General features: G+C 29.4%; 4 protein-coding genes, 2 long non-coding RNA genes, 1 other non-coding gene and 1 pseudogene across 7 annotated transcripts in view; 5 read left to right on the top strand and 3 right to left on the bottom strand.

The window, feature by feature from the left end:
- Positions 1-24,968, bottom strand: part of LOC125875232 (probable serine/threonine-protein kinase PBL9) — a 1,122,098-nt gene that overhangs the window by 1,023,229 nt on the left and 73,901 nt on the right. The gene's annotated exons all lie outside the window — the stretch shown is intronic.
- Positions 2,449-4,742, bottom strand: LOC125873919 (transcription factor RAX1-like; annotated as a pseudogene).
- Positions 5,059-5,588, top strand: LOC125875269 (uncharacterized). The gene is made up of 2 exons (XR_007447359.1): positions 5,059-5,205; positions 5,272-5,588. It is a non-coding gene; the product is annotated as an uncharacterized LOC125875269 (long non-coding RNA).
- TRNAH-GUG (transfer RNA histidin (anticodon GUG)) lies at positions 6,964-7,035 on the bottom strand. Its single transcript has one exon. It is a non-coding gene; the product is annotated as a tRNA-His (tRNA).
- On the top strand, positions 8,018-8,476 carry LOC125875262 (histone H4). Its single transcript, XM_049556368.1, has one exon. It carries the CDS (start codon positions 8,077-8,079, stop codon positions 8,386-8,388), a length of 312 nt encoding a protein of 103 aa, XP_049412325.1. The 5' UTR covers positions 8,018-8,076; the 3' UTR covers positions 8,389-8,476.
- Positions 14,059-14,513, top strand: LOC125875263 (histone H4). Its single transcript, XM_049556369.1, has one exon. It carries the CDS (start codon positions 14,110-14,112, stop codon positions 14,419-14,421), a length of 312 nt encoding a protein of 103 aa, XP_049412326.1. The 5' UTR covers positions 14,059-14,109; the 3' UTR covers positions 14,422-14,513.
- Positions 17,111-18,106, top strand: LOC125875257 (uncharacterized). Its single transcript, XM_049556362.1, has 2 exons — positions 17,111-17,422; positions 17,526-18,106. The coding sequence occupies exons 1-2, from the start codon at positions 17,214-17,216 to the stop codon at positions 17,695-17,697; spliced, it is 381 nt and encodes a 126-aa protein (XP_049412319.1). The 5' UTR covers positions 17,111-17,213; the 3' UTR covers positions 17,698-18,106.
- LOC125875267 (uncharacterized) lies at positions 18,891-20,208 on the top strand. The gene is made up of 2 exons (XR_007447357.1): positions 18,891-19,432; positions 19,642-20,208. It is a non-coding gene; the product is annotated as an uncharacterized LOC125875267 (long non-coding RNA).

Genomic DNA, 24,968 nt, shown 5'->3' with positions numbered 1-24,968 from the left:
AATAAAAATTAATTGACTTTTATTGTACGGTCAATGGAACTTCACAAGTGATTCAAGAAACTAATAATTAGTAATAATTTTTCAAGTTTTTCCCTTCGATATATGAGACTTTAGTATTTTAATAAGTGATTAATACTTTTGAAAATAGTTGTGGTAGTATGACCTTTATGATTGCAAAATACTTTCTATATAGTATTCTTATTAGCGCTGACAGTATTTCTTTAGCAAATTTATGCTATTAGACAAAGTTTTATGTCTAGTGTTATCTAAAATATTTTAAACATCTCAATCGGGATAAGTACAAATAATGGGGCTATCTTTTACTTTAATTTACCAATACTAATGATGCAACAACTTCCACCAATTAACAAATATGAAGAAAGTAAAAGTGTTATAAGTAGTTGAAATACGTCAAATAAGAGTTATTAATTTGTTACATAATATTATTTTTCATCAAAACATACAAATCAATCCGTGTTTAAAATTAATAGGCTTATGACTTTATGAGTTATGATTCAAAGTTGTTGTAGCGTTGACATTATTCAAATGCCTTCTTGTTGGAAATTTTTTAAAAGAGATAGGTTAGGTTGTTACTGAATAGTAATAAGGAAGAAAGGTTTTGACACTTAATTATATGAGTACTGTCAAACATTTTCATATTATGGGTCAACTAGACTAATTAGTTAAATCCAATTACTAATTTAATATATTTTTTAACATAAGCTTATATTATATCTATAAGGAAAATAAAAAGAAGGGAACATTTTATTTTCCAAGTTGAGTACTTGGTTTGTGTATATTATAGACAAATATGGCTTACCTAAGATGATACTATTGCTAAGCAATGTCAACTTTAATGGGGACACTTCAAATATTAATTATATCACAAACAAAAAACAATAGTCAATGATCAATCAATAAAATCGTAAGCCACCCCATCATCCATTATAGGACCAATTATTAAAATTACGAGAAATAAACTCATCAATTGAGTATCGTTTTAATTATATTCAAGGAAAATGAAGTTTAGACCGATTTTAACTTCAACGATGGAAGACAGGAAGCTTATCAAGAGAAATTAGCCCTCAATTCCGAGTTTTTACTATCTTTCATCATAATATTAACTTTTTTCCTCTATTTCCTTTTCCTTTTGCTTAGTTTTATATTATTTCTACGAACAACTAATGAACAAAAATTTACTAGTGTTTCTAATTTGAATTCATGCTAAATAAACCTATTAAAGGTTTAAATTTTTCCTACTAAAAGGTTCTTCATTTTTAGTATTTAAGTACAAGATGTCGTCTGATTAACTAAGGGGTAGAGGAATATATCTTAATCATCTCATTATGCGTACATTACTCGATCGATGCATAATACATAATTTTATATTACGTATGTTGTACAGCAATTGATGCCTGTCCCAACCAACGTGTTATATGGCAAACGAATATTATATAACTTGTAAAGGTTTAATTTTTTGTTTTTTTTTAATAAGACAGAGATTCTGAATTTGTTTTTCCTGTCATTTTCATATCTTTAGCTAAATTAAAAATACAACCCCTAAAGATTTCCTTGCAGTAGGTATTGTTTATCTTCTTTTTGCTGGCATATTGACTCTTAAATTAATTCTGATTTTACCAGGACATATCTTTAATTTTCTATAGTGCCAAAATACTATTAGTCTCTTTATCCCAATTAATATGATTTACTTTTATTTTTAATCGGTCTAAAAATTAAAAGAATAACATATTTCTACGTTTAGTAACAATTTAAACTCTAAAATGCTCATTTTAACTTAAATGAAATGATTTCTATCCACACAAGTATATATGACTTATTTTAAACAAAAATTTTCAAAAATCTTTCTTTCTTTTTTAAACTCCATACCAAATTAAACTAACTCATATAAAAATTGAGACGGAGGGAATACTTTGTTTTATTGAAGAACGTACAGTGGGTGCTTGATTAGTGACTTTCACTGTCTGACTCTTGCATCATGATATGATAGGTTTCTTGAGTACTTTCACCATGAACTAAAATTACATATTTTTCAGAGTACTTATAGATAGATAGGATGGAGACTACACAAGGATAGGGAAAATAGGGGTAGAAAACAAAAATATACTACTAGTCGTAGTACATATCACATACTCTCTTTCCGTCTTAATTTATATGCATGACACTATTATACTTTGAGGAATATAACAACTTATAAATTTGTGATTTAAAATAACTCATCAATGTTGTTATCAATATAGAATTGTGTCATTTCTTTTTTGAGACCGAAAAAAAAAATGACATAGGGACAAAGAAAGTAAGTAGTAATTACATCATCACTACATAAAATAAGAAGAAGATAAAAGCTAGTACTAATTCAGTGGAAGCAAAATAAAAGCTTTCCATGAATAAATTCCATTACAAGTTCACACCTACAAAATAAAATTAAAATTAACCCCAGTACCCTACATTGTTACATCCATTGCCATTGCTAGAGCTACCTCTAATCAACTCCTTAACTTCTTCAATATTAGTATGATGATCATACTGTAATTGACTAGTTTGAAAGTTATTCCCAAAATATCCATTTAACTTTTGATGATCATCCCAAGTACTACAATAATTGTCAAGTGTAAACTTTTGGGTTTCTTCTAAAGGAATTTGACTCATTATTTCCTCTTTCATAGCTAATTTGGTTTCAACTTAGCCCATCAGATGAGGAACAAGAACTAATTGATTGCATGGGATTCATTAAGCTTTGATCATGAAAATTATAAGAATGTTGATTATTTGTACCTAATTGAAAGTTCATCATGTTATTGTTGTTGTACTTGAAATTTGGTTGGACTAGTGGAATGGGCTCTAGATATGAATCTCTTAAAAAGATTTGAAATTGATGCTTGGGATTGGGTTTGAGGTTGAAAAGTTGTTTGAAGAGTGCTTGTAGGAGGAAACAATATATTAGATGATGAGTGAATAAAACCTATGAACTTCTTCTTAAGCTTTGTATTCCAATAATTTTTTATATCATTGTCGGTTCTTCCGGATAATTGAGTTGCTATACCTGACCACCTGACACATAAATGTACAACATTTAAGTTTATATATATGTTAACCATATAAATAGTTTCTACACTATTAATTTGATTTAACCATCTACGGATAACATGAGTATATATATCAAACATGTTGCGAAAAGTTACATGTTATTCAAGTTAACTTATATAAATAGTGTAAAATATCTTTAAAGTACCAATATACAAAATTTAAAGTCAAATTCATAAGATAGGAATGTTAAACCTTTTTGTAATAACGATTGTTTGGATATTTTGTGATTGTTATAGCTAAATTTGTTGTGGAGAACATATAATATAACATGATATGAAATATCAATTCCAAATTAAAAAAATCTTGAATGTCAAAATGAAATAAAGATCTGACTGCATGTACTTAATTGAAAAAGGAAAAATTTAGAATAGTTTCAACATTTTTGGATTTGTGTTCTATGAGGCGGAACCAGGATTAGGAGTAATTTGGGGTTCTAAATTTATTCTAAATTTCCTTTAAAATTGATAGGGGGTTTGAACCCACAACTCTATAGTGTGGAAAATATCTCCACTGCCCCTTTCTTACCACAAAGTTATCAATCAATTTTGTTAGGAGTTCACAAGTTAACGAAAAAGCTACTGGGTTCATTTGAACCCACGAACTCCACCTAGCTCCGCCTATGGTGTCCTAAAGCTGTATGTGTGTAATTAAAGACTTGATCCAAGATCTAAAACTGGCATGCATGCAGAAGAAATGTCTATGGAGTATTACTTTTTTTTTTGAGTCTTAATATTTATCTTTTAATTTCCCTTTTTCTACACCATTGAGGTTCTTCTTTCAATTTTTTTAATTTAATGAGATTTATTTTAGTCTCAAAAGTCATATGCAAACACATGATAATTGAAGAAATTTAAGGGGCACCAAAGGTAGTACATAATTAATTAGTGACCAAAACAGAAAATAAAATAAAATAAAATGGAGAACTGTTAAAAAACTAATTTGTAACCTGCTTCCAATTCTGGCATATAAACTGAATATAACCCTATCTTCCTCTTCAGAAAAATTACCATATCTTACATTTGGCCTTAGATAATTTAGCCATCTCAATCTACAGCTCTTTCCACATCTCTTTAGTCCTGATCCAAAACCACAATCTCATCAAATTATATAAACAACAAATATAAAAGAAATACATTTCCACGTGCATAATCATCAATATATAGCCGGTGTCAAGATTTGAACTTTATTGGCTTTAATATTTTCACATGTACCTTCTTATTAGAAGTAGTATCAAGTTGTCAGAGGCATATTCAGGATTTCGGCTAGATGAGTGCACGATTATGAAGAAATATATCTTAAATATAAATTTGATCATTTGACTTTTAGGTTCTAAATATGAACCATTATATTTTAAAAACTATAGATTCAAAATATATAATACAATTAGTTTTAAATTTTACTATACACATTTGATTTAATTAGATAAAAAATTTACAGTGCTAAATTTTTTAGGAATTTTCAATGTAAGACACTTGAAAATTTTGAAAGATTAAAGGCAAAAATACAAAAGAAAAATTAGTTGAAACGTCAAAAGTGTCACCGATAACCACTTGGAGTGGTGTTACTCAAAAAGACAAGATAGATATAAGATTTAAATTTCTATCCTCACTTAGAGAGGTGCACCTAATCATCAACATATTATTATATGATACTTTGAACATGGGTACACACATCTATATTTAAATATTTTTTAAAAAAATATAACACTACTATATATGATCTAGAGAGGGAGCATGGATTCACGTGAACCCACGGCACCCCCTCTAGATACGCCTCTGCGAAGTCGTAATCGCGTAATTTCTTTTTCTTCGGTACTTATTACTGTTACTTCATTTATTTATTTTTAATCAAATCTTAGGTCCTCAGGTGGACCTATTTTATTAATAATCCGCAAAAAACAAATGGAAAAACAGGCCCAAACCGCCTGATCCAAAAAACAAAGTTTCATAATTATCTAAAAAACACTAGACATAGTTAAAGAGTACTCTGTACTCTCCTTCTTATGTGATGTTTCTTTTGAGCTGGAATCGGCATCTTCAAGCAAGCTCCATCCTTGATTGTTGTTAGAATGTCTCTATCTATCGTCTTCCTTAGCCTCTGGTGAGTCCAGAATTTTCATTTCCTTCTCGCCCTGTTTTGTCAGATTTAATATCTTGTTATCTCCAGGTGGTGGATTGAAATTGAAGCTCACTGTTGACTCTGGACTGTGGTGGTGGGACGCAAGACCCCTCTTTCTGGTGAAGGTTTTGGTAGCTATGGGAACTAGCTAGGTTAGGATCTTGTCCTGATAGATCAAAGTGTTCTTTTTTTCTCTCGGCATATAACTATTGGGGTCCCTTTTATGATTCTCTACATATGTATCTTCTTCCTTCCCCTGCTTTTGCTTTTCTGTTTCATTGGCTGTTTATTCTTCGTGTCCTAATCCTAAGGTTAGGAATTTGAGCCTTGTCCATGTTTATGTGTTTCCTTATATGTGCTGGTAGTCAGTGGCGGATTCAGGATTTAGAGTTTGTGGGTGTCAAATAGACTTACCGATTAAATTAATTTTATATTTGATTAAATTATTCGTCTTTTCGATATATATCATAAATCAATCAATAAAATATAAATAATAAGATATTACACTTTTATTGAGTATTTAATCAAATACAAGAAAAGTCAAAGGAGCAATAATGTAATTAATTTAATTTAAGTCAATAACAATTATAAAAAATAAAAATAAAATTGTGCCAGCTGTTTTTCCTTAAAAAAAGGTGCTTGGAGCCTTTTTTTTTCTTAAAAATGTCTGCAGCAAATTTCTCAAAAAAATAGGTACAAATGGGATTCGAATCCACAACATCAGCCTTCCAAAGTTGCCATCCTACCGTGGCACCACAAGCCAATTTTGTTCTGTGGGTGGCACGCTTGATATTTATATAAATATTATATATATATATATATACCTATGTATATATAGAGTTTCCGTCGAAGTTCGGGGGTGGCGTGGCACCCCCACATCTCTTCATAGATCCGCCCCTGCTGGTAGCTCATAAAAACTGTGATATTCCTTTGTGTCTACAACTTCATTAGCTAATGAATCTGCCACTGTGTTTCCTTCTCTATAGATATGCTTTATGTTTGCTTGTATTAGTTGCATTTGGACCCTTATTCATTCTATCATCTCTATAAGGTCCCATGGCACCTTCCATTCCCTCTCAATTATCATTTTCAGTGTGAGGGAATCTGTTTCAATCGTTACTTCCTTTAGATTAATGGACTGACAAAACCCCAAAGCTTCCTTAATAGCCATAGATTTTGCTTCTGTATTTGTGGCTATACCTATTCCTCTGGCTGCAGCATATATCTGATCTCCAAACTCATCCCTTACACAGAAAGCAAGTGCACTCATCCCTGGATTTCCCCTACACGCCCCATCAGTGTTGCATTTCACCCCATACCTTGCTGGAAATTTCCAAGTAACACAATAATAGTGTAATCTTGGTTTGTATTTCTTCAATAAGTTAACCATGTGAGGCCAATCCTCCTTTCCTATCTTCATCCAAGGGTATAAGCTTTTGAGTAGTTTCCTAATCATGTCTTCTACTTGCCATATCATGTTATTCAAAGTCACATTTCCTTCATGCTTGATACTGTTTCTCCTTTTCCATATAATCCACATTATGAATGCTGGCATTGCTCTGTATACTGCCTCCAGCTTTGGTGTTGAGTGAATATTCTACCATGTGTTTATGTGCTGTTTCAAATTCATATAATTTGTTCCTTACATTATGAGATTCTTAAAATTTTTATAATTCTTTTCCCTAAAAAAAAGCCCAAAATGAAAATGTGAAGAACATAAAAAATAATGATTTGAATTTGTGTGGCTGCTGGGATTCGAGCCCAGGTCTTCACGGCCACAACGTGGAATTCTCACCACTAAACTACAGCCACAATGATGAGCTATACTGTACGGTAAATTACATAACTCAACAAAGTTGGGAGTGTAGCTCAGATCATAGAACATATGTTAAGAATATACCAATTTCAAAATAAATTATATTTGAAACTCATAATTTCTAAATTATACTCAATAAATTTTGTAATAAAAACCTAAACTATACAAATTAAATTAACTTCTGAACCCGCCTTCGATGTGGAAAAAAAATTCACTTAATTTCTTTATAGGAAACTGAAATTTATGAGTAAGAACTCTTGTTCCACTTGTAATGTTCCTCACATTAATATTCAAAACTTTTAAAAAATATTTAAAGTCAAACAATTTGTGTTGATAGGACCATATAATAGTATTTTTCGTTTGCTGTTATGCTTTTAGTTTTAGGATGCTAGCTTTTTTTTCTTTTTCTTGTTAGCTTGATAATGAAATTGTTCGTTACTTCAGATTATACGATTTTTGTAACAATGTTAAATCGTTCTCATGTGATCTACAACTTACGAGGTTAAGTTGTGACTCGTAAGTTGTGAAAGTAGTCATCCTTACTTGCACATCATATCTCTTTATGTACAACTCTTCTTCAAACCCTGCATGAACGCGAGATGCTTTATGCACTAAACTGTCCCAATATTTTGAAATACAAATAACCAAAATAATATGTTATAAATATTAAACCTTAATATAATATTTCAAAAAATACGATAATTTAATGCCTGAATAGGCCAACACAAATTATAAGAGGCTTTAAAAAATATTTAGAAATAGATTCCCTATTTCCCTTGACAAAACCAAAAAAGCACAATCAGCACCCATCACAAAACAATCACTCTCTACCGTAGATCTCCATATAATCAACGGCTCAAATACAGATTCGCCTCTCTCACGGATCGATACTAATATCCGTCCGATCATCACTTTAAGCTCCAACACACCAACGGCCACGATTTAAATCATCAGCTATATACATACACAGAACCCTCAAAGCCCAATCATCAAAATCCAAATCAAGAGCATTTCTTCTCAAAAATTTCTTCAGAAAAATGTCAGGCAGAGGTAAAGGAGGCAAAGGATTGGGCAAAGGAGGAGCCAAGAGGCACAGGAAAGTGTTGAGAGATAATATTCAGGGAATAACAAAGCCAGCTATTCGAAGACTCGCTCGTAGAGGTGGTGTGAAGCGTATTTCTGGGTTGATTTACGAAGAGACTCGTGGGGTTCTGAAGATCTTTTTGGAAAATGTGATTCGTGATTCTGTGACTTACACAGAGCACGCTAGGAGAAAGACGGTTACTGCTATGGATGTTGTCTATGCACTTAAGAGGCAAGGAAGGACCCTTTACGGATTTGGGGGTTAGGGTTTGTTGGGTTTTTTTTGTTTTTGTGCTTTGATGGTGTAATTCTCTGTTACATATTCATGGAATAGAAATGTGCTTTAGTTATTAATTCTGATTCTCTTCGTCTTCTTCACTCTTTGAATAACAATTTAAGCTATTCAGATCTGGATATTTCATTATATGAAGGATTGTTTGAGTAGTACTTGTTGCATTTTTAGCAAGTTCTGCATAAACTGTATTATATGAGAAATTAACAATGTTGAAATTACGAAAAGGATTAACAATGTTAAAAGAAAATAAATTAATAATGACAAAGGTCTTAAGTTTTAATTCAAAAAAGGTAATGTTCTTTTTGGAACAAAAAAAATCAATTAGATTTTAAGCACACTGTTAATGTTTTGATATATTAGAAAGTATTTATGAATATTATAATCTATACTAAAAAATATTAAGCTTCTATTTATATTAATTGAACTTTTTTGAGTTTTTTTTTATTGCTCAAAATAATTGAATTATTTATAGTTCAACATGAATCTGTTTAAGTTCTTTTTCATATTTGTTTTTTTTTCTTTAATGAAGCTTCATGTAATTTTTAAGAGATAAATTATTATAAATATTTATAACAAGTGTGTATTGTCTCATTAATTTAATTAACATAAAATAAGTTAAAAATTAATCCAAACATGCTTTAAAAAAATGTCTTACATAAATTAAGAGAAAAGAAGATGGAAGAGGAGATCATAATGAAGATTTAAATAGCAAGCCAACTAAAAGCCACTAACAAATACAGTATACCCATGTATTCCCTTTTGTTTCTATTTATTGGTTTATTTTTTATTTGACATATTTATTACGAAAATAATAATTAAGGTAATGAATTTATTAATTAATTCTTATTAATTAGGGATGATAATGGAGTGGGGTGGTTTTAAGACTATGCGGAGCGGGATGAATTTAATATTGTACATGGTGGATTCAAGTGGATTTTTTAAATTAGTGCAGGGGGACAAGTTGTGGTATATATAATTTTATGTGAGTTCAAACTTAATTTCAATTTTTCACATGTTATAAGTGCCCGTTTGGATTGACTTATTTTAGAATGCTTTTAAGCCAAAATAGTTTTTAAGCAGTTTTGAAGTGTTTGAATAAAGTTAAAAAGTGCTTATAAGCACTTATTTTAAAGCCAAAATAACAAAAATAAGCCAAAAGCCATAAGTTAGAAATCCGAACATATGACTTTTGGCTTATAAGTCATAAGCCAAAAGCCAATCCAAACAGGCCCTAAGAGTGATAGAGTATTATTTATTAAAATAATTTCTTTAAAAACTATTAAAATATTTAAGATAATAAATGAAAAATGGTTCGATAAAAAATTCTTCCTATATTTTAAAAAGAATCACCTACTTTCCTTTTAGTATGTTTTAAAAAGAATGACTTCTTTTTGTTTTTTGGTAATATTTTAATTTCAGCTTTCTACGTGACATGTTTAAGGCCACAAGATTATATGACTATTTTATATATTCGATATAACTTTAATTTAGGACAATAAGATTCAAAAGTTTTTTTATTTTCTTTAACTCCGTACCAAGTCAGACTAGGTCACTCTTTTTGAAACAAAAGGAGTAATACAATTTCTTACGTGTTTTCCAAGTGGACTACTAATAAATACTTAACTTTTTAAGTCACTATCCTATTAAATAATAATACTTAATGAAAAAATTAATTTATTTTATGAATTTTATTTTTAATATCAAACTTAAAAAAAATATATTGAAAAAATTATACGGGGCATGTGGGAGTTGGGACGAGTTGAAAATGAAAAAAAGTTGTTATGCAGGGCGGGGAGGAATATTTTGCCGGTTGAGCTAAAATCGTCCCCCCTCCCCCCATTGCCATCCCTACTATTAATTGATAGAATCTCAAAATCAATTTATTCATTAAAGAGATTCTATCTTTTTCAAAAATATTAACTCTCTAAATAAATTAAGGGTGTAATAGGTAAAAAAAAAATTGTTTTTTCTTAATTTGTCAAAATTGACAAGTAAAAAGAGATTCAAAAATGTTAAAATTGAACAAGTAAAAAGAGACGGAAGAAATAATTCACATAGTGATATTTTCAATACTTGTTCTCAAAAATTAAAATAATTTAAGTGTTGTGAAAACAAATTTTATTCCTTTTGTTCAATTAGAGTTGTCAAAAAAGGTCGGTCCAGTCCTATCCGGTCCAAGCCTCGCAGACTAAAGAATTTAAAGGGCTAGGGCGGGCATGCCCTTCATTTGTAAGGGCCTAAAAATGTTCAATCCAATCCAACCTTAGAAGGGCCGAGGACTAGGGCGGGCTAACCCTTTTTTTTCATTTTTTTCTTTACAAACTTATATTCTATAATATCAAGAAAATGAGAAGATTTTCAAATCAAATATGACAAATAATGGTGTTGTTTCAATAACACTAGCAAAAAATATAGTGTAATTAACATGTATCTCGCATACCAGATACACGAGCGAGATAAAAGAGTGACAAGCAAGATGGGAGGGGAGAGAGGGCGCGAGATTTGTCTATGTATTCTAGATACATACGAATCTACTTGGATATAGTGTATCTAAAATAAATTAACCTAATTTTAGTCCATATAGTCCAAGATACATGTATATGAACGTACAAAAATCTGGTAATATTCATAATATTACAACATAGTTTGTATTTAAGTAATTATATTATATACCAGTGAGATTATTGTAAGTTACTCTTAAATAAAATGTTTTGGTCCATGGGCTAACTCCGATCAAGCCTAAAGGGCGAAAGACTTAAATGGGCCGAGCGTATAAGCCATAGTTTTAAATGAGCTTGAAAAATTCTAAGGGTGTACAAAATCGAACCGAAAACCAAAATAAATCGCAAACCGAGAAAAAAACTCGACTAGTGATTGGTTTGACTTGGTTTGGTATTAAAAAAAACTAACTATATTTGGGTTGGTTTGGTTTTAACTAGAGGTGAATCCAGGATTTCAAGAAGACGGGTGCACTATTACTTTAAAAATAATATCTAAAATTGTAGGAAAAATGGCCTAATATAGCCCTCAACTTTGTGATTTAGAGTTGACATGCACCTTGTTATGAGAGTGACTTATATATACCCCTAATGTCACACAAATGGCTCACCTATACTCTTTTCCTCTAATGAATGCAAAAATTAATTAATATAGGGGTATATTTGACCCTTGTCATATATTTTTTTATTCAACGACTAATTTGAATTTATTATTTTAATGATCAAATTTATTTTTTTCACTAATTTTATTGTAAAATTTATTATAGATTCCCCAAAAAATTATAGATATAAAAACTAAATTTCAATATAGCTACAAAAATAATAACATTTAAATTCCAATATAGCCCAAAAAAAATTGTTCTAAATTTTTTTCTTAATTTTTTCACTTTTTCCATTCACAGTTCTTTCTTTTGATTTAGGTTTTACACTAAAGTGAACGAAAAACCAAAGAAATAAGAATAAGAAACTCAAAAAATGTTAATTAAATAAGTCAAAAAATATGTGAAAAAGATCAAATATACCCCTACATAGATTTTTAATAATTAAAATAAAAATAATCATTTTAATAAAAATAATAAATTTAAAATAATTATTTTTATTTCCGTTATATTTCCAAAATTTTATAAAGACAATAAATTAGCGAGCTAACGAGAAGACGTTTAATTGAAATATATTTTCTTCTATTTTTTGCCTTGGCTAATTAAAGTTGTAAATGCCATTTCTTTTATTAATTAATATAATAAAATAGACCTTACAAAAAAATGGGCAAATTGAGCGTTGACTGGATTCGAATCATCGACTACCAGCTCAATAATAAGCCCTCAGACCAGTGAACCATCTGGTCATTTTAGACATGGGTTCCTTTAAGTAATATTTAATATATTTTAAAGAATTGTACAAATGATATATCGAGTTTAGCCGGATGACCACGAGTTTCGGTGATCCAAATTTGACACTTAAATTCGCTCCTGGTTTTAACTAAAAAAAATCAATCCGAGATCAAACCAACCCGACATTAAATATATATTTTTAAAATTTTATTTTATACATAAAAATGTTTACTTTGATATAATTTTTAAATATTTCTTATACTTTTTCATAGTTTTTATCTTTTAATATATTATTTCAAGTTTGAAACTTAGAATTCTGAATGGTTCAATAAAGATTATAGTCCATAGATGTTGGTAATTATAATAAAGCTTAAATCAAAATCAAATTAATACTAATGCAAAAGGAAAATCAATTCAACACTAAGAATGACAATAATATTGAATATTTGTTCTTTGGTTTTACATTGGATAAGACAATTCAAATACATAATCTAATTTTAATTTCCTTTAATATTTAGTCATGTAATTAATACTTATTAAACTTATATTAACATGATTTAGTACTTTTAAATTATGATCATTTTCATTATGACTTGTTAATTTGCATTTTGCAATATTTGTTTTACGAAATTTCATTATTATTATTATTTTGGATATTTTAGTGCCATTACTCATATCATATTATGTGTTATTTTCTTAAGAAACACCTTAGGTAGTTGTATTTTGGTAGGATTAAAGAAATATTTGAAGTACAACTAAATTATATGTTTGCATGAATACTTTACCGAAAAAATCCGAAAATCCAAAAAAATCCGAGGTTGAAAAATTCGAGTTTTATTGGTTTGGTTTGGTTTATAGATATAAAAATTCGACACAAATGGTTTGGTTTGATATTCGAAAAACCCGAACCAACCCGGACATGTACACCCCTAAACAATCCTATCCCAACCCTACCCCAATAATGGGTTGGGTTGGTCGGTTCCATGTGCTAAGCCCATTTTGACGGTTCTATGTTAAACAATAGTTGTCCATTAGTGACTTGATACACGTCTTAAGAAGCAATAAATAATAGGGATATTATTATTATTATTTTATCCTTTGACTTTATTAAATTTAATATTTTAAAAAATGTGTTAAATGATAAATAATATTCTCTCTGTCCATTTTTAATTGTCATATTGCGTTTTTCGAAGTTAATTTGACTAATTTTCAAAGTTAAATTAGATGACAGCAATTTGATAGTTTAAACAAAAAAATTAGATGTTCAAAAACTATAGGAAGAGTACTATAAATTTCAAGCTTTTACATATTAATATGATGAAAGAATACATTGTAAAATATTAGTCAACATTATTATCGTTTGACTCTAAAAAAGGAAACTATGACAATTAAATGAAGATAATATTTTAAAAAAATGATAAAATAAAAATATCAGATAAATTATCTCTTAATTTTAAATATTGTTGAATAATTATTTTTAATATATTTGACCATTATTATTGAAAAGAGGAAATTATAAGGCTTAGTATTTTTTTAGGAATAAGAAATGATAGATAATGTGACCAAGCCAACAAGGTACTTACCTCGTTTCTCTCACCAAAAAAGCACAATCCGCACACTATCACTAAACAATCACTCCTCACCATAGATCTCCGTTAAATCAACGGTTCACATACACTCTCCGCCTCTCACGCGGATCGACTCTCATATCCGTCCGATCATCACCTTCATCTCCAACACACCAACGGCCACGATTTAAACCCCCAAACAAACCATCAGCTATATATAACCACCAAAGTCACAAACCCCCAATCACCAAAATCCAAATCAAGAACATTTCTTCCCTAAAATTTCATCAGAAAAATGTCAGGCAGAGGTAAAGGAGGCAAAGGATTGGGCAAAGGAGGAGCCAAGAGGCACAGGAAAGTATTGAGAGACAATATCCAGGGAATTACAAAGCCGGCTATTCGAAGACTCGCTCGTAGAGGTGGTGTGAAGCGTATTTCTGGGTTGATTTACGAAGAGACTCGTGGGGTTCTGAAGATCTTTTTGGAAAATGTGATTCGTGATTCTGTGACTTACACAGAGCACGCTAGGAGAAAAACGGTTACTGCTATGGATGTTGTTTATGCACTTAAGAGGCAAGGAAGGACCCTTTACGGATTTGGGGGTTAGGGTTTGGTAGTTTTTTTTTTTTTTTTTTTTGAGCTTTGATGGTGTAATTCTCTGTTACTAATTCAAGGAATAGAAATTTGCTTATTCTTTCCGTCATCTACACTCTTTGCTTAATCAATTTAATTTCCTATTATTATCATCTGGGTATGTTACGAAAGTTATTTTAACTTGAAAAAAATGATTTTTGATAGGATTATTTGAACATTTCCTTGTTGCTGCATAAGGATTTGTTCGAGTGTTCATTGCTTTTGTCAATTGATTTGTTGTGGCAATGTTGAATGTGTCTAAAAATGGGTTATTTTTCTTCTCTTTTGTAAGTTGTGATCGCTGGTAAAATGGGTAGGAATCTTTACCGTTTTGGAGGTTAGATTTGTGAAATTAGAGTTCTAGATCGGTATATTGTGTTTGCACTGTGTTTGAGGATTAACAGTTCTCTAATTGAACTTTGGTCATGAAAATAGTAAATTCTTCATCTCATCTGCTTTATGTAATGATTTTGTTCTTTTGCCTTTTCAAGATATTGTGGTTGTTAACAAACATCCTTTTCACTCGATTGGCTAATGAAAGTCAAAGCGGACAGCTTGTTTTGATTGGTTCACCAATATATCAGTCGGCTCATCAGAATCATAGACGTGATATACACCATGGGTCATATACATTTACAAATAATTCAGTATTCTAGTTTGCCTGACCATGTTTGCTTCTCACCAGATTTTGGTCTAGAAAAGATGTTCTGTGCCTTTTTAATTGTCCAGTTTTGTATTTTATTTGTAGTTTTCAACCATGGAGCAAAAACAATAGAGTATTTTTTTGTACCTATTTATTTAGAGCATTAATATTTTTGAAAAAGCTATATGTAAATTGAGAGTAAATGGCTAAAAGCATCCCTTAACTATAACTCAAACTACATTTTTGTGTCATTACATTGAACAAAAAACATCCTTCAACTATCTGTTACATTCTTCTGTTAACTTTCTATTAAAAAAACTAACCACTTTAACTAGAAGCACACAATTTTCTAATAAATGCAAACAATTTTGCCCACTCACTGATCTTCTCTATCAAGTAGTAAACTAGTAATTAGGTCTTCTATGGCTAGCATTATTGTAGGAATATTAATTAAGGCCTAAAAATTTATAACTTGGCTTGTTCAACTTTAGTTTGTCCCTTTTTATTTTTATTTTACTGAGATTGTTATTATGTTGTTAGCTTTTTTATCAAGAATCTTATTGATCCCATGCTACTATGAGTTTGCTTTATTTTCTCATTTTCTATTTGGTACGTTACTCCTCCAACAACTTCCATCAAATTTCCTATACTCTCAACTTATTAAATGAAAACTTTAAACATAAAAATCAGATATAAATCTTGTAGATTTGTCTTTGGATTTGTGTATTAAGGAAAAATGGTCAAAAATGCCCCTTAATTTTCATTTATTTGTTGATTTTATTCTTTACTCCTATTATTATTATTTTTATACTTGTCATTCGCATTTCTCAATTGGATGAAAAGCCTCAAATCATCTAAAATTATCCAATTTTGATTGAATTGACTTAATTTTCTCTTTTGATCCTAATCCACCTACTAAATCAAATGCAAATTAAAACTCAAATCCATCTTTCTAATCATATTCATTTCTCCGTTGAAACACTATGCTACTTTCAGCAGTTACCAAATCACTACTACTGACAGCTTCCTTCACTTCCCCTTTCCAAGAGATAGCAAAATTTAATTTGTGAAGCTTATGTGAATATACGGAAGAGGCATATGGGTCGATGTATTGTGATTTGTGAACGTTGTATTGTATGAATGGCTGAGTTTGTATTATTGTAAGTATTGTTGGGTTGCAAGCAGACACGAGAGAGTTTGGAAATAAGCACAAGGTTAAAAGATGAGATTAACAAAATCGAGTTATTGGGTTGAATTGAGTTAAAAATTGAGTAGTTTAATTCAGGTTATTTTGTTGATTTAGGGTTTTTCATACAATTGATGAGTACGAGTAATAAATTTGTAGACGGTGAGGGTAAGCATAACTTTATTTTAACAGTAAGGGTAAAGTCAACTAACATACCTTATTTGGTACTACATTTTTTATGCTACACTCTCTTGTATATTAAGATGTGTTACTAATATCGTTGAGATTAATCATTTTATTATATTAAATATGGGTCAAATATAATACTTTACTCCCTTGTTTAATAATAGTTGTCCTATTGATTTTGCACGTTCTTAAAAAAACTATGAATATAATGATAATTTTACTAATGACCTTTGAATATAATAAATTTAATGTTGTGAAAAATATAATAGAGAAATGACTATAATTAATGATAGTAAAAATATATGAACTAAGTGTAAAGTTATACATTGATCTGATAAAGTTGATAAATATTATTGAACATCTAAAATAATATAGTAAACAACTATTATTGAACGGAGGGTAAATATTTTCACCTGATTCATATCCTATTGGACTGTCCATTTATCAGCCCTGCAAAAAGTATTTGAGAGTTTGGACCTCCAAAATGGCAAGCCCAAAAAGATATACTCATAAATAAGAAGAAATGGAAAATGCGACTACAAATGAAGCATTGGACCGACTTCTCCAAAGAAAAAATCCTTTGTGGTTTATCCTTTTTCCTAAGAAAACCTACATTCCTATTCCCCTCCCCCCCCGCCCACGCCTTTCATTCAATCTTGGATCTAATCACATCTTTGATACATGTATAAAAATCTATTTTATTGAAGAAGAAACATGTAGATCTGAAGCAATTGAAGAGTCAAGGGTTTCCATGGTCTTTTTCAAGTTAAAATTGTTGAATCCAAACACAAGTTATAGCAGATCGATTTGCTTATATTCTAGGATGTTCATCTTTCTTAACTACTGTGAAAGCAAGTTGGGTCTTTCTTTTGGTGAAGCTTTAGCTATACACAAGGAACCATTATTTGGGGCTCACAAGTGTACAACTCCAAATTTATCTCCAAATGTTGAAGCTGATGGGTATGATTCCCTTCTTTCTAATATCTACTTTGTTAACCCAACTCATAAACTGTTCTTATTGTTTAACTTTTTCTAGTTACTTAGTTTATTATTGTTAATGTAGGCGTGCATCTAAATTTGTAGAGAATATTATAAAACAAGTCCTACAAGAGGTCAACCAGACACCTCTAGATGTTGGAGATACTCGTGTCGAAGATATAAAGTTATTGCGAGATGATATTGATCAACTTCACATGGTTGGCATTGGTGGAATAGGAAAAGCATATTTGGCATAAAGGTATCTACAACCGAATATTTTGAGAATAATTACTTCCTTTCTGACATTAGATCAAAAGCGGAAGCTTATAATGCTCTAGTCAAGCTACAAGAGAAACTTCTTCATCAAATTCTCAAAACGAAGGATAATTTAATTGTTCTTGATGACGTGGATCATATAAGCCAATTAGAATCCTTAACAAGAGAAAGAAGTTGGTTTGGTTCGGGTTGTTTAATTATCATTACAATCCAACACAAACATTTGATATGTAGGCTCAAAGCAAAGACTAATTGGTTGTTGGATATTTTAAAATTTTTAAAAAATCTTGGATTTCAAGGAAAGAAGAGTTAATATTGGGAGAAGTAGTGACGAAGCATAATGAAAACTCCCACAACAAAGAGACGATTGCAACTTCTTCCCATAGCTATAAGAGGCAAGTTCTCCATTTCTCTTCTTAGCTAAAACATGAAAGTATGAGGCATATACATTTTGTTAGTTATTGATCAATTTATATCACATTATTTTTTAAAAGATTTGATAGAGCAGGTTAGGGGGGCTTTGAACATCTGTTGCTGGCCATCCCTACAAGAAATGCTAAGCTAGTTATAAAGTATGTCATATAAAGACGGGTGCAGCAAGTTGTTATTGTTATACTAACTGAAATCACAAGACTTTTGGTGTAAAAGTTGATGCTAATGCCTTTTAAATAAATCATGCTTCTGATTGATATACTTGCTGCGTTTTAAAATAGTTACTAATGTTTAGCTGCCCAGTTTGTGTTGAGAGAGAATCACGAAAAGGCTCATTCCAAAGAGTGAAAGAGAACCCGCCTTGCTTAGCAAACAAAGGATTAAAAATAACTATTTGCAAAGTTAACCATATATAATAAAAGTATAGCAGTGTAGCCAAGCCCAAAAAGACATAAATGAAAAATGTGACTACAAATGAGGAGATATGTAGCATTGACTTGAGAAATATCTTGGTGTAGGATTGCAAATTACTTGTCACAAAATGAAGTTTCCTTGAAGAAGTCACAATTCACTGTGTTCATTTATTCAAGGAGAATCATCTAAATCCTAGTTCTCTTTCGGTTAACAAATTGACTTAAAATCATCCAACCTTCATTAATTTTTGCATCCATGGACACTATTTTTTTAAGGAGAATCATCTACATCTTCTCACTTCTCTTATGATGTATTTCTGAGTTTCAGGGGTAAGGCAAAGTGGGAAAGCAAAGTTGACTTCGGGTGAGGCCTCCCAACACACTTGCAGCCAATGGTAGACCTTGACACATTTCAACCGTTCTATTCCCCATGCTTACTAATCCCTCTGGAACCTGCCCATCAACAAATGCTCTTTGTTTGAAAATGGACCAACAATGATCTTCTCCTAATTTTCCCAACATATGAAGATCTACTGCTATTAGAGATGCTATCCATTTCATACGAGTTGTCACGAGAATGCAGTTTCCTATGGATGGATGTATTTATTCCTTTCAATGATCAGTTCAACAAAGCTCTTAGTCTTCGACATTTCAGGTAGACACAAAAAACTCTCTTTTCAAAGTGTTTCTTGATATGTTCATCATTGAAAATTCTCTTAGCTATGAGAATGGTGCAATCTGGATGCTTTGGTGAAGCTTTGTCTGTACACAAGGAACGATTATCTTGGGCTGAAAAAATGGAGAAGCGGATAACTACACTTAGAGAACCTCCAAATTTATTTGGATGAGATTTGCGAAATGTTGCTAATAGGTATGATTTCTCAGTCTTTCCTACTTTGTGAAGCAAACTCATAAAAAATTACTCTGAATGAATATTCTATAGCTTCAATGTGCATTTTTAAACTATTAAAATGCTAATTCAATCACAACAAGCCTAATAAACTAAAGTGTTGGCTTTTATTGTTACGATTTTTGTTTTTGTTTTTAATTATTATTCCTTTTTTCCCTAACAATTTGTAGGTGTGAATTTAAATTTATGGAGAATATCATAAAACAAGTGCTACAAGAGGCCAACCAGACACCTCTAGATGTTGCTTGAAATCCAGTTGGAGTAGATACTCGTATCAATGACATGGTTGGTATATATGGCATTGGTGGAATAGAAAAAACAACTTTGACAAAAGGTATCTACAAGACTACAACCAAATATTTTAGTAATTTGGTTGTAGTTTGCTTCCTTTCAAATAATGGATCCTGAAGCATTTAATGGACAAATTTTCAAAAATAAAGACTTCAAAGTTAACAGTGTTACTGAAGGCATCAAACTAATCAAAGCAAGACTCGGGTTAAAGAAGGTTATATTGTTCTTGATCAGCTTTTGTGATATTGGAGTCACATTTGCAAGGAAGATTGGTCACTAAATGAAGACATCAAGTCCAAAAATTAAGAGCAATTCCTTGTAGTGATATCCAAAGATGAGCTTTTGATGGACTTGATGATGATACTCACTTTTGAAGTTGTATTTAATATAATATGAATATTATTCTGAATATTTTCTTGAAAAATAAAACATAACTCTATTTTCAATTCTAACTCCATATATTTCAAATACAGAAAAAATATGATTCTATAGTCAAACGCCTAATAATAATGATAATCATAACCATGCTTTCTATGTTCATAACTTCTAAATATTTAATGTGTAATTTAATAACAAGGGTTTTATTATATATATACACACATTCAATTGTATTTTCTCTATTTTCATTTATTCAAACTTAGAGTAATTGAATTGATTTTTACTATTTTCATTTATTCAAACTCAGAGTAATTGAATTGATTTCAAATTAGATTTGGGAGATAACAAAAAATGAGAAAAAGGGGAAAGAGAAAAATAAGAAAGAGAAACAAAGGCCAAGAAGGAAAATAAAACATAGTTTGGCACAGGTCAGAATGTAATATCAATAAAATAATATATTCTCATACAACTAGTACAAGTTATACCTCGCACATAGTAAATATTTTCATAAATCATGATAGACTTATTGAATTTACTACACAACTATCAATGTTGTTGATGTGTACATATTTGTCATGATACTCATGTCACAAAATTAGAGACATAAGGCAACTACCCTAACCCTCATAGAAGGTAAGCCTATGCGAAGACAAACAACATAGAATACATGTAAAAGTAATTCAAATTAGAACAATATTCTAAATCTTAGAATGTTTTATAAATAAAGCAATAATACATAAACAAAATCACAAGGCTCAATGTTACGTGCACAAGAACGTTTTATTACAAAGAAAAATGACAAGTCTAGTACATCAGTTGTCTAAAAAGCTAGTAAGACAAAAGTAAAAGTAAAAAGGGAATCGGGCAGGGTCTCCGAATGTAAGGAGGTCACTTCAAATACGTATCAACAACAACCACAAACGAATCAAGAATTATTTGAATCTTTGGTGTTAGAATCGACATAAAAAAATATGCACCAATATTAGTTTGAGAACAACATCAAATCATTTAATTTAGTACTTTTACCTAAAATTTCTTCCAACCCCTATCTTACTTTACAGATAAGTTACCACCCAAGCTAAGTTTGAAAAAAAGTAATCAATAACCTACCTCAAAGCTTAACGGCTAAGCCAAAAACTATAAATTGGACTTCAAAACCCCAATTTACAATCATACTAGGAGAAAAATCTAAGTTGCATTTTTCATTCGCTATAAGTAACAAAATAAACGATTAATCAACTTGAAAAAATCTTATGGAAGGTTAAAAACTTACCCCTATGAAGAAGTGTCGAAAAGCCCTCTAAAATCGCCTCAATCCATGGTCAAAATCTCCAAAATGAAATTTAGAACAAATGGTGTCGATCGGGGAAGAGTCACAGAAGCCACTAATGTAACTCGGCTTCGCGGAAGCAAAAGGTTTCTGTAAGCGCGACATTCTCATGACATGCCTTTCTCTATGAAGAGGGATCGTAAAAGCGACCAAGTCAATCTAAAGTGACCTATTAGAATATTCAAATAACCATTTCGGAGTCATCTTGACCAAATATTGATTGTGGTCAACTTTAAACATTGGAAACTCAAGAAATCCCTCCAAAGGGTTCAAAATGTCTCTGAATGACTCGAGAATTGTGTCGACGTCGAACAAGGCCACTAATCATCCTCTAGACTTGGTGGAAATATCAAAACTCAAATTCGACCTCGCCAACCCCAGATGTTAACTTTGGTCAGACCTTTCTAGTTTCCAACTTGCAAAACTGAAATGCTACTCGAAATGCATCTGATCATCTCGGGCATTGTTCCATCGATCCTCGCAAGTCATATATAGCTAACCACAACTATTGGGAGGTTTAAAAGGAGGGTAAATCAAAGAAGAACGACCTTGATGGTCGTGACAATATCTTTAAAGCACCTTTAAGAGGCTGACTTGTTATTCCAAGTATCTTTTAAAGCAAAAAACATATGCCTAAATTTTAATTTCATCTAGTTTTTGTATTGATTCAAATATCATTATATTTTCCCCTAATTTGTTGATGTATTTTGTTCAAATTACCCTAAATTGGTTGGCCATATCCAATACACATCTGAAACCCACATCCACAACCATGTCGTGTTAAGACGAGTGTAAAATCCGAAGTGAAGAATCTGTGAAACATAGCTTTTATCTAATGAAACGTTAAAAGTATCCAAAAACTTACACTGGTAAGGGAAAACACTTTTTTTTATCCATTTAGTCCAGTTCTCTCATCCTACTCATTTTTCTTTCTATTTTTTTCTTGTCCTTTCTCTTTCTTCTTTGAAATATTTTTTTAAGCTTAATTAGGAAAACCTTTCCGCCAAACTCAATCAGATTGAAGCTCCTTTTTGAGAGAAATATTTTTAAAATTCATCAAAATTGAAATAAATCCTAATACAAAATGGAACACAAAGAATAATCTTTTAGTGGTGAACTAGTGGTCAATCCCTCAACTGAGAAGGGCAATGAGTGAAATTTGATAGCAATTAACATTACTTTTATTATTACATACTAGTATATGTGCCCACGCGTTGCACATATGATTTAAAATATAATAATTTTATAATTAAAAATAATTATTATGCACTTAATAATATATTTAACTTATAATAATAATAATAATAATAATATAATTTCATGCCTTCTATGTTTATGATAGTGACATATATTATCATTTTATAATTTTTGCTCTGACAATTTCTCTTTTATCTTGTGCTAAAGTTGAAAATCCGAAGAAGAAAAAAAATAAGAGATATGAATTAATATAGTGCTTAAATTGCAAATAAGAAAAAAATCTGATATGAAACTTAATATATTAAATAATATTTAAATGATTTAAATGATAAATTTAAAAAGAAACTTTCATACGTGAGTATTTTTTAAATAAATAATTAAATTGAAAAGTTTTTCAATTTGTTTAGAACTAGGAGTGTAATGAGAAGTTTTAGAACTCTTTATTTAGTTGGATAATTATTATATTTTCAAAATAAAGATTAAAACGCCATATTTTTTCTTTAAAAAAATCATTTTAATAATTTCAATTTAAAAGTTTTTCAATTTGCTTAGAAATAGGAGTGTAATGGGGTGTTTTGAAACTCTCTATTTAATTGGATAGCTATTTGTTTTTCAGAAAATAAAGATTAAAATGTCATATTTAGTTAGATGTTTTTTTAAAATTTAATACATTATTATTATTAGTATTATTATTATCAGTTTAAGTTAAACAATAGTTTATTTTTATTATTATTTTTATTATTATTATTAGTTTGATTTTTTTAATCTATAAAGATAGAAAATATAGATTATAGGTTATATTTTATTAAAAAATATTTATTTTAAAATGCAAATAAGATAAAAAAAATCTGATATAAAACTTAAAATAATAAATAATATTAAAATGATAAATTTCAAAAGAAACTTCCATACGTGGTTTTTTTTAAAAATAAATAATTTTAATGTAAAAGTTTTTCAATTTGTTTAGAAGTAGGAGTGTAATGGGAAATTTTAAAACTCCCTATTTAGTTGGATAAATTATTTTTTTCCAAAGTAAAGATTAAAATACCATATTTAGTTGGATATTTTTAAAAAAATTTAATACATTATTATTATTATTATTATTATAGATTATTATTAGTTCGATTTTTTTATCTGTAAGGATAAACATACAAATTATATGTTATATTTTATTAAAATGTTTAATTTAAAATGTAAATAACAAAAAAATCTGATACAAAACTTAAAATATTAAATAATATTTAAATGATAAATTTTAAAAGAAACTTCCATACGTGTTTTTTTTTAAAAATAAATAATTTTAATTTAAAAGTTGTTTCAATTTGTTTAGAAGTAGGAGTTTAATGGAAAGTTTTAAAACTCCATATTTAGTTGGATAATAATTATTTTTTCAAAATAAATATTAAAACGCCATATTTAGAACTTCCATACGTGGGTTTTCTTAAATAAATAATTTCAATAATTTTAAATTAAATGTTTTTAAATTTGTTTAGAAGTAGGAGTGTAATGGGAAGTTTTAAAACTCCCTATTTAGTTGGATAATTATATTATTTCCAAAACTAAAGATTAAAATTTTATATTTAGTTGGATGTTTCTTAAAATTTAATACATTATATTATTATTATTATTATTATTATTATTATAACTATAACTATTATTATTATTATTATTATTATTATTATTATTATTATTATTTCGATTTTTTTATCTGTAAACATAGAATGTATAGATTATAGGTTATATTTTATTTAAAAATGCTTATTTTAAAATTCAAATAAGAAAAAAAATCTGATATAAACTTAAAATAATAAATAATATTTAAATGATAAGGTTTAAAAGAAACTTTCATACGTGGATGCTTTAAATAGATAATTTTAATTTAAAATTTCTTTAATTTGCTTAGAAGTAGGAGTATAATGAGAAGTTTTAAAACTCCTTATTTAGTTGGATAATTACTTCTTTTTTTCAAAATAAAGATTAAAACACCACATTTAGTTGGATGTTTTTTTTTAAAATTTAATATATTATTATTATTATTATTATTATTATTATCATTATCATTATCATTATTATTAGTTCAATTTTTTAATCAGATAGAACATATAGATTATAAGTTGTATTTTCTAAAAAAAATTTATTTTTAAATGCAAATAAGAAAAAAAATTGATATATTACTTCAAAATATTAAATATTATTTAAAATGATGAATTTTAAAAGAAGTTTTCATTCGTGGGTTTATATATTGAGGATATGGAATTAGATGTTAATTTTAAATAATAAAATTGAATTAATTTTTAAATG

The sequence above is a fragment of the Solanum stenotomum genome, chromosome 8, assembly GCF_019186545.1.
Source record: "Solanum stenotomum isolate F172 chromosome 8, ASM1918654v1, whole genome shotgun sequence".
In the NCBI taxonomy this organism is placed as follows: domain Eukaryota; kingdom Viridiplantae; phylum Streptophyta; class Magnoliopsida; order Solanales; family Solanaceae; genus Solanum; species Solanum stenotomum.
This window is presented reverse-complemented; position numbering and strand designations above follow the sequence as displayed.

What these genes read in the sequence shown, in the direction of transcription:
- LOC125875262 (XM_049556368.1), top strand. Translation starts at nt 8,077, where the DNA reads ATGTCAGGCAGAGGTAAAGGAGGCAAAGGATTGGGCAAAGGAGGAGCC.
- LOC125875263 (XM_049556369.1), top strand. Translation starts at nt 14,110, where the DNA reads ATGTCAGGCAGAGGTAAAGGAGGCAAAGGATTGGGCAAAGGAGGAGCC.
- LOC125875257 (XM_049556362.1), top strand. Translation starts at nt 17,214, where the DNA reads ATGGTCTTTTTCAAGTTAAAATTGTTGAATCCAAACACAAGTTATAGC. An exon ending in CCAAATGTTGAAGCTGATGG is followed by an intron (nt 17,423 to 17,525) that starts GTATGATTCCCT and finishes TTGTTAATGTAG; the next exon opens with GCGTGCATCTAAATTTGTAG.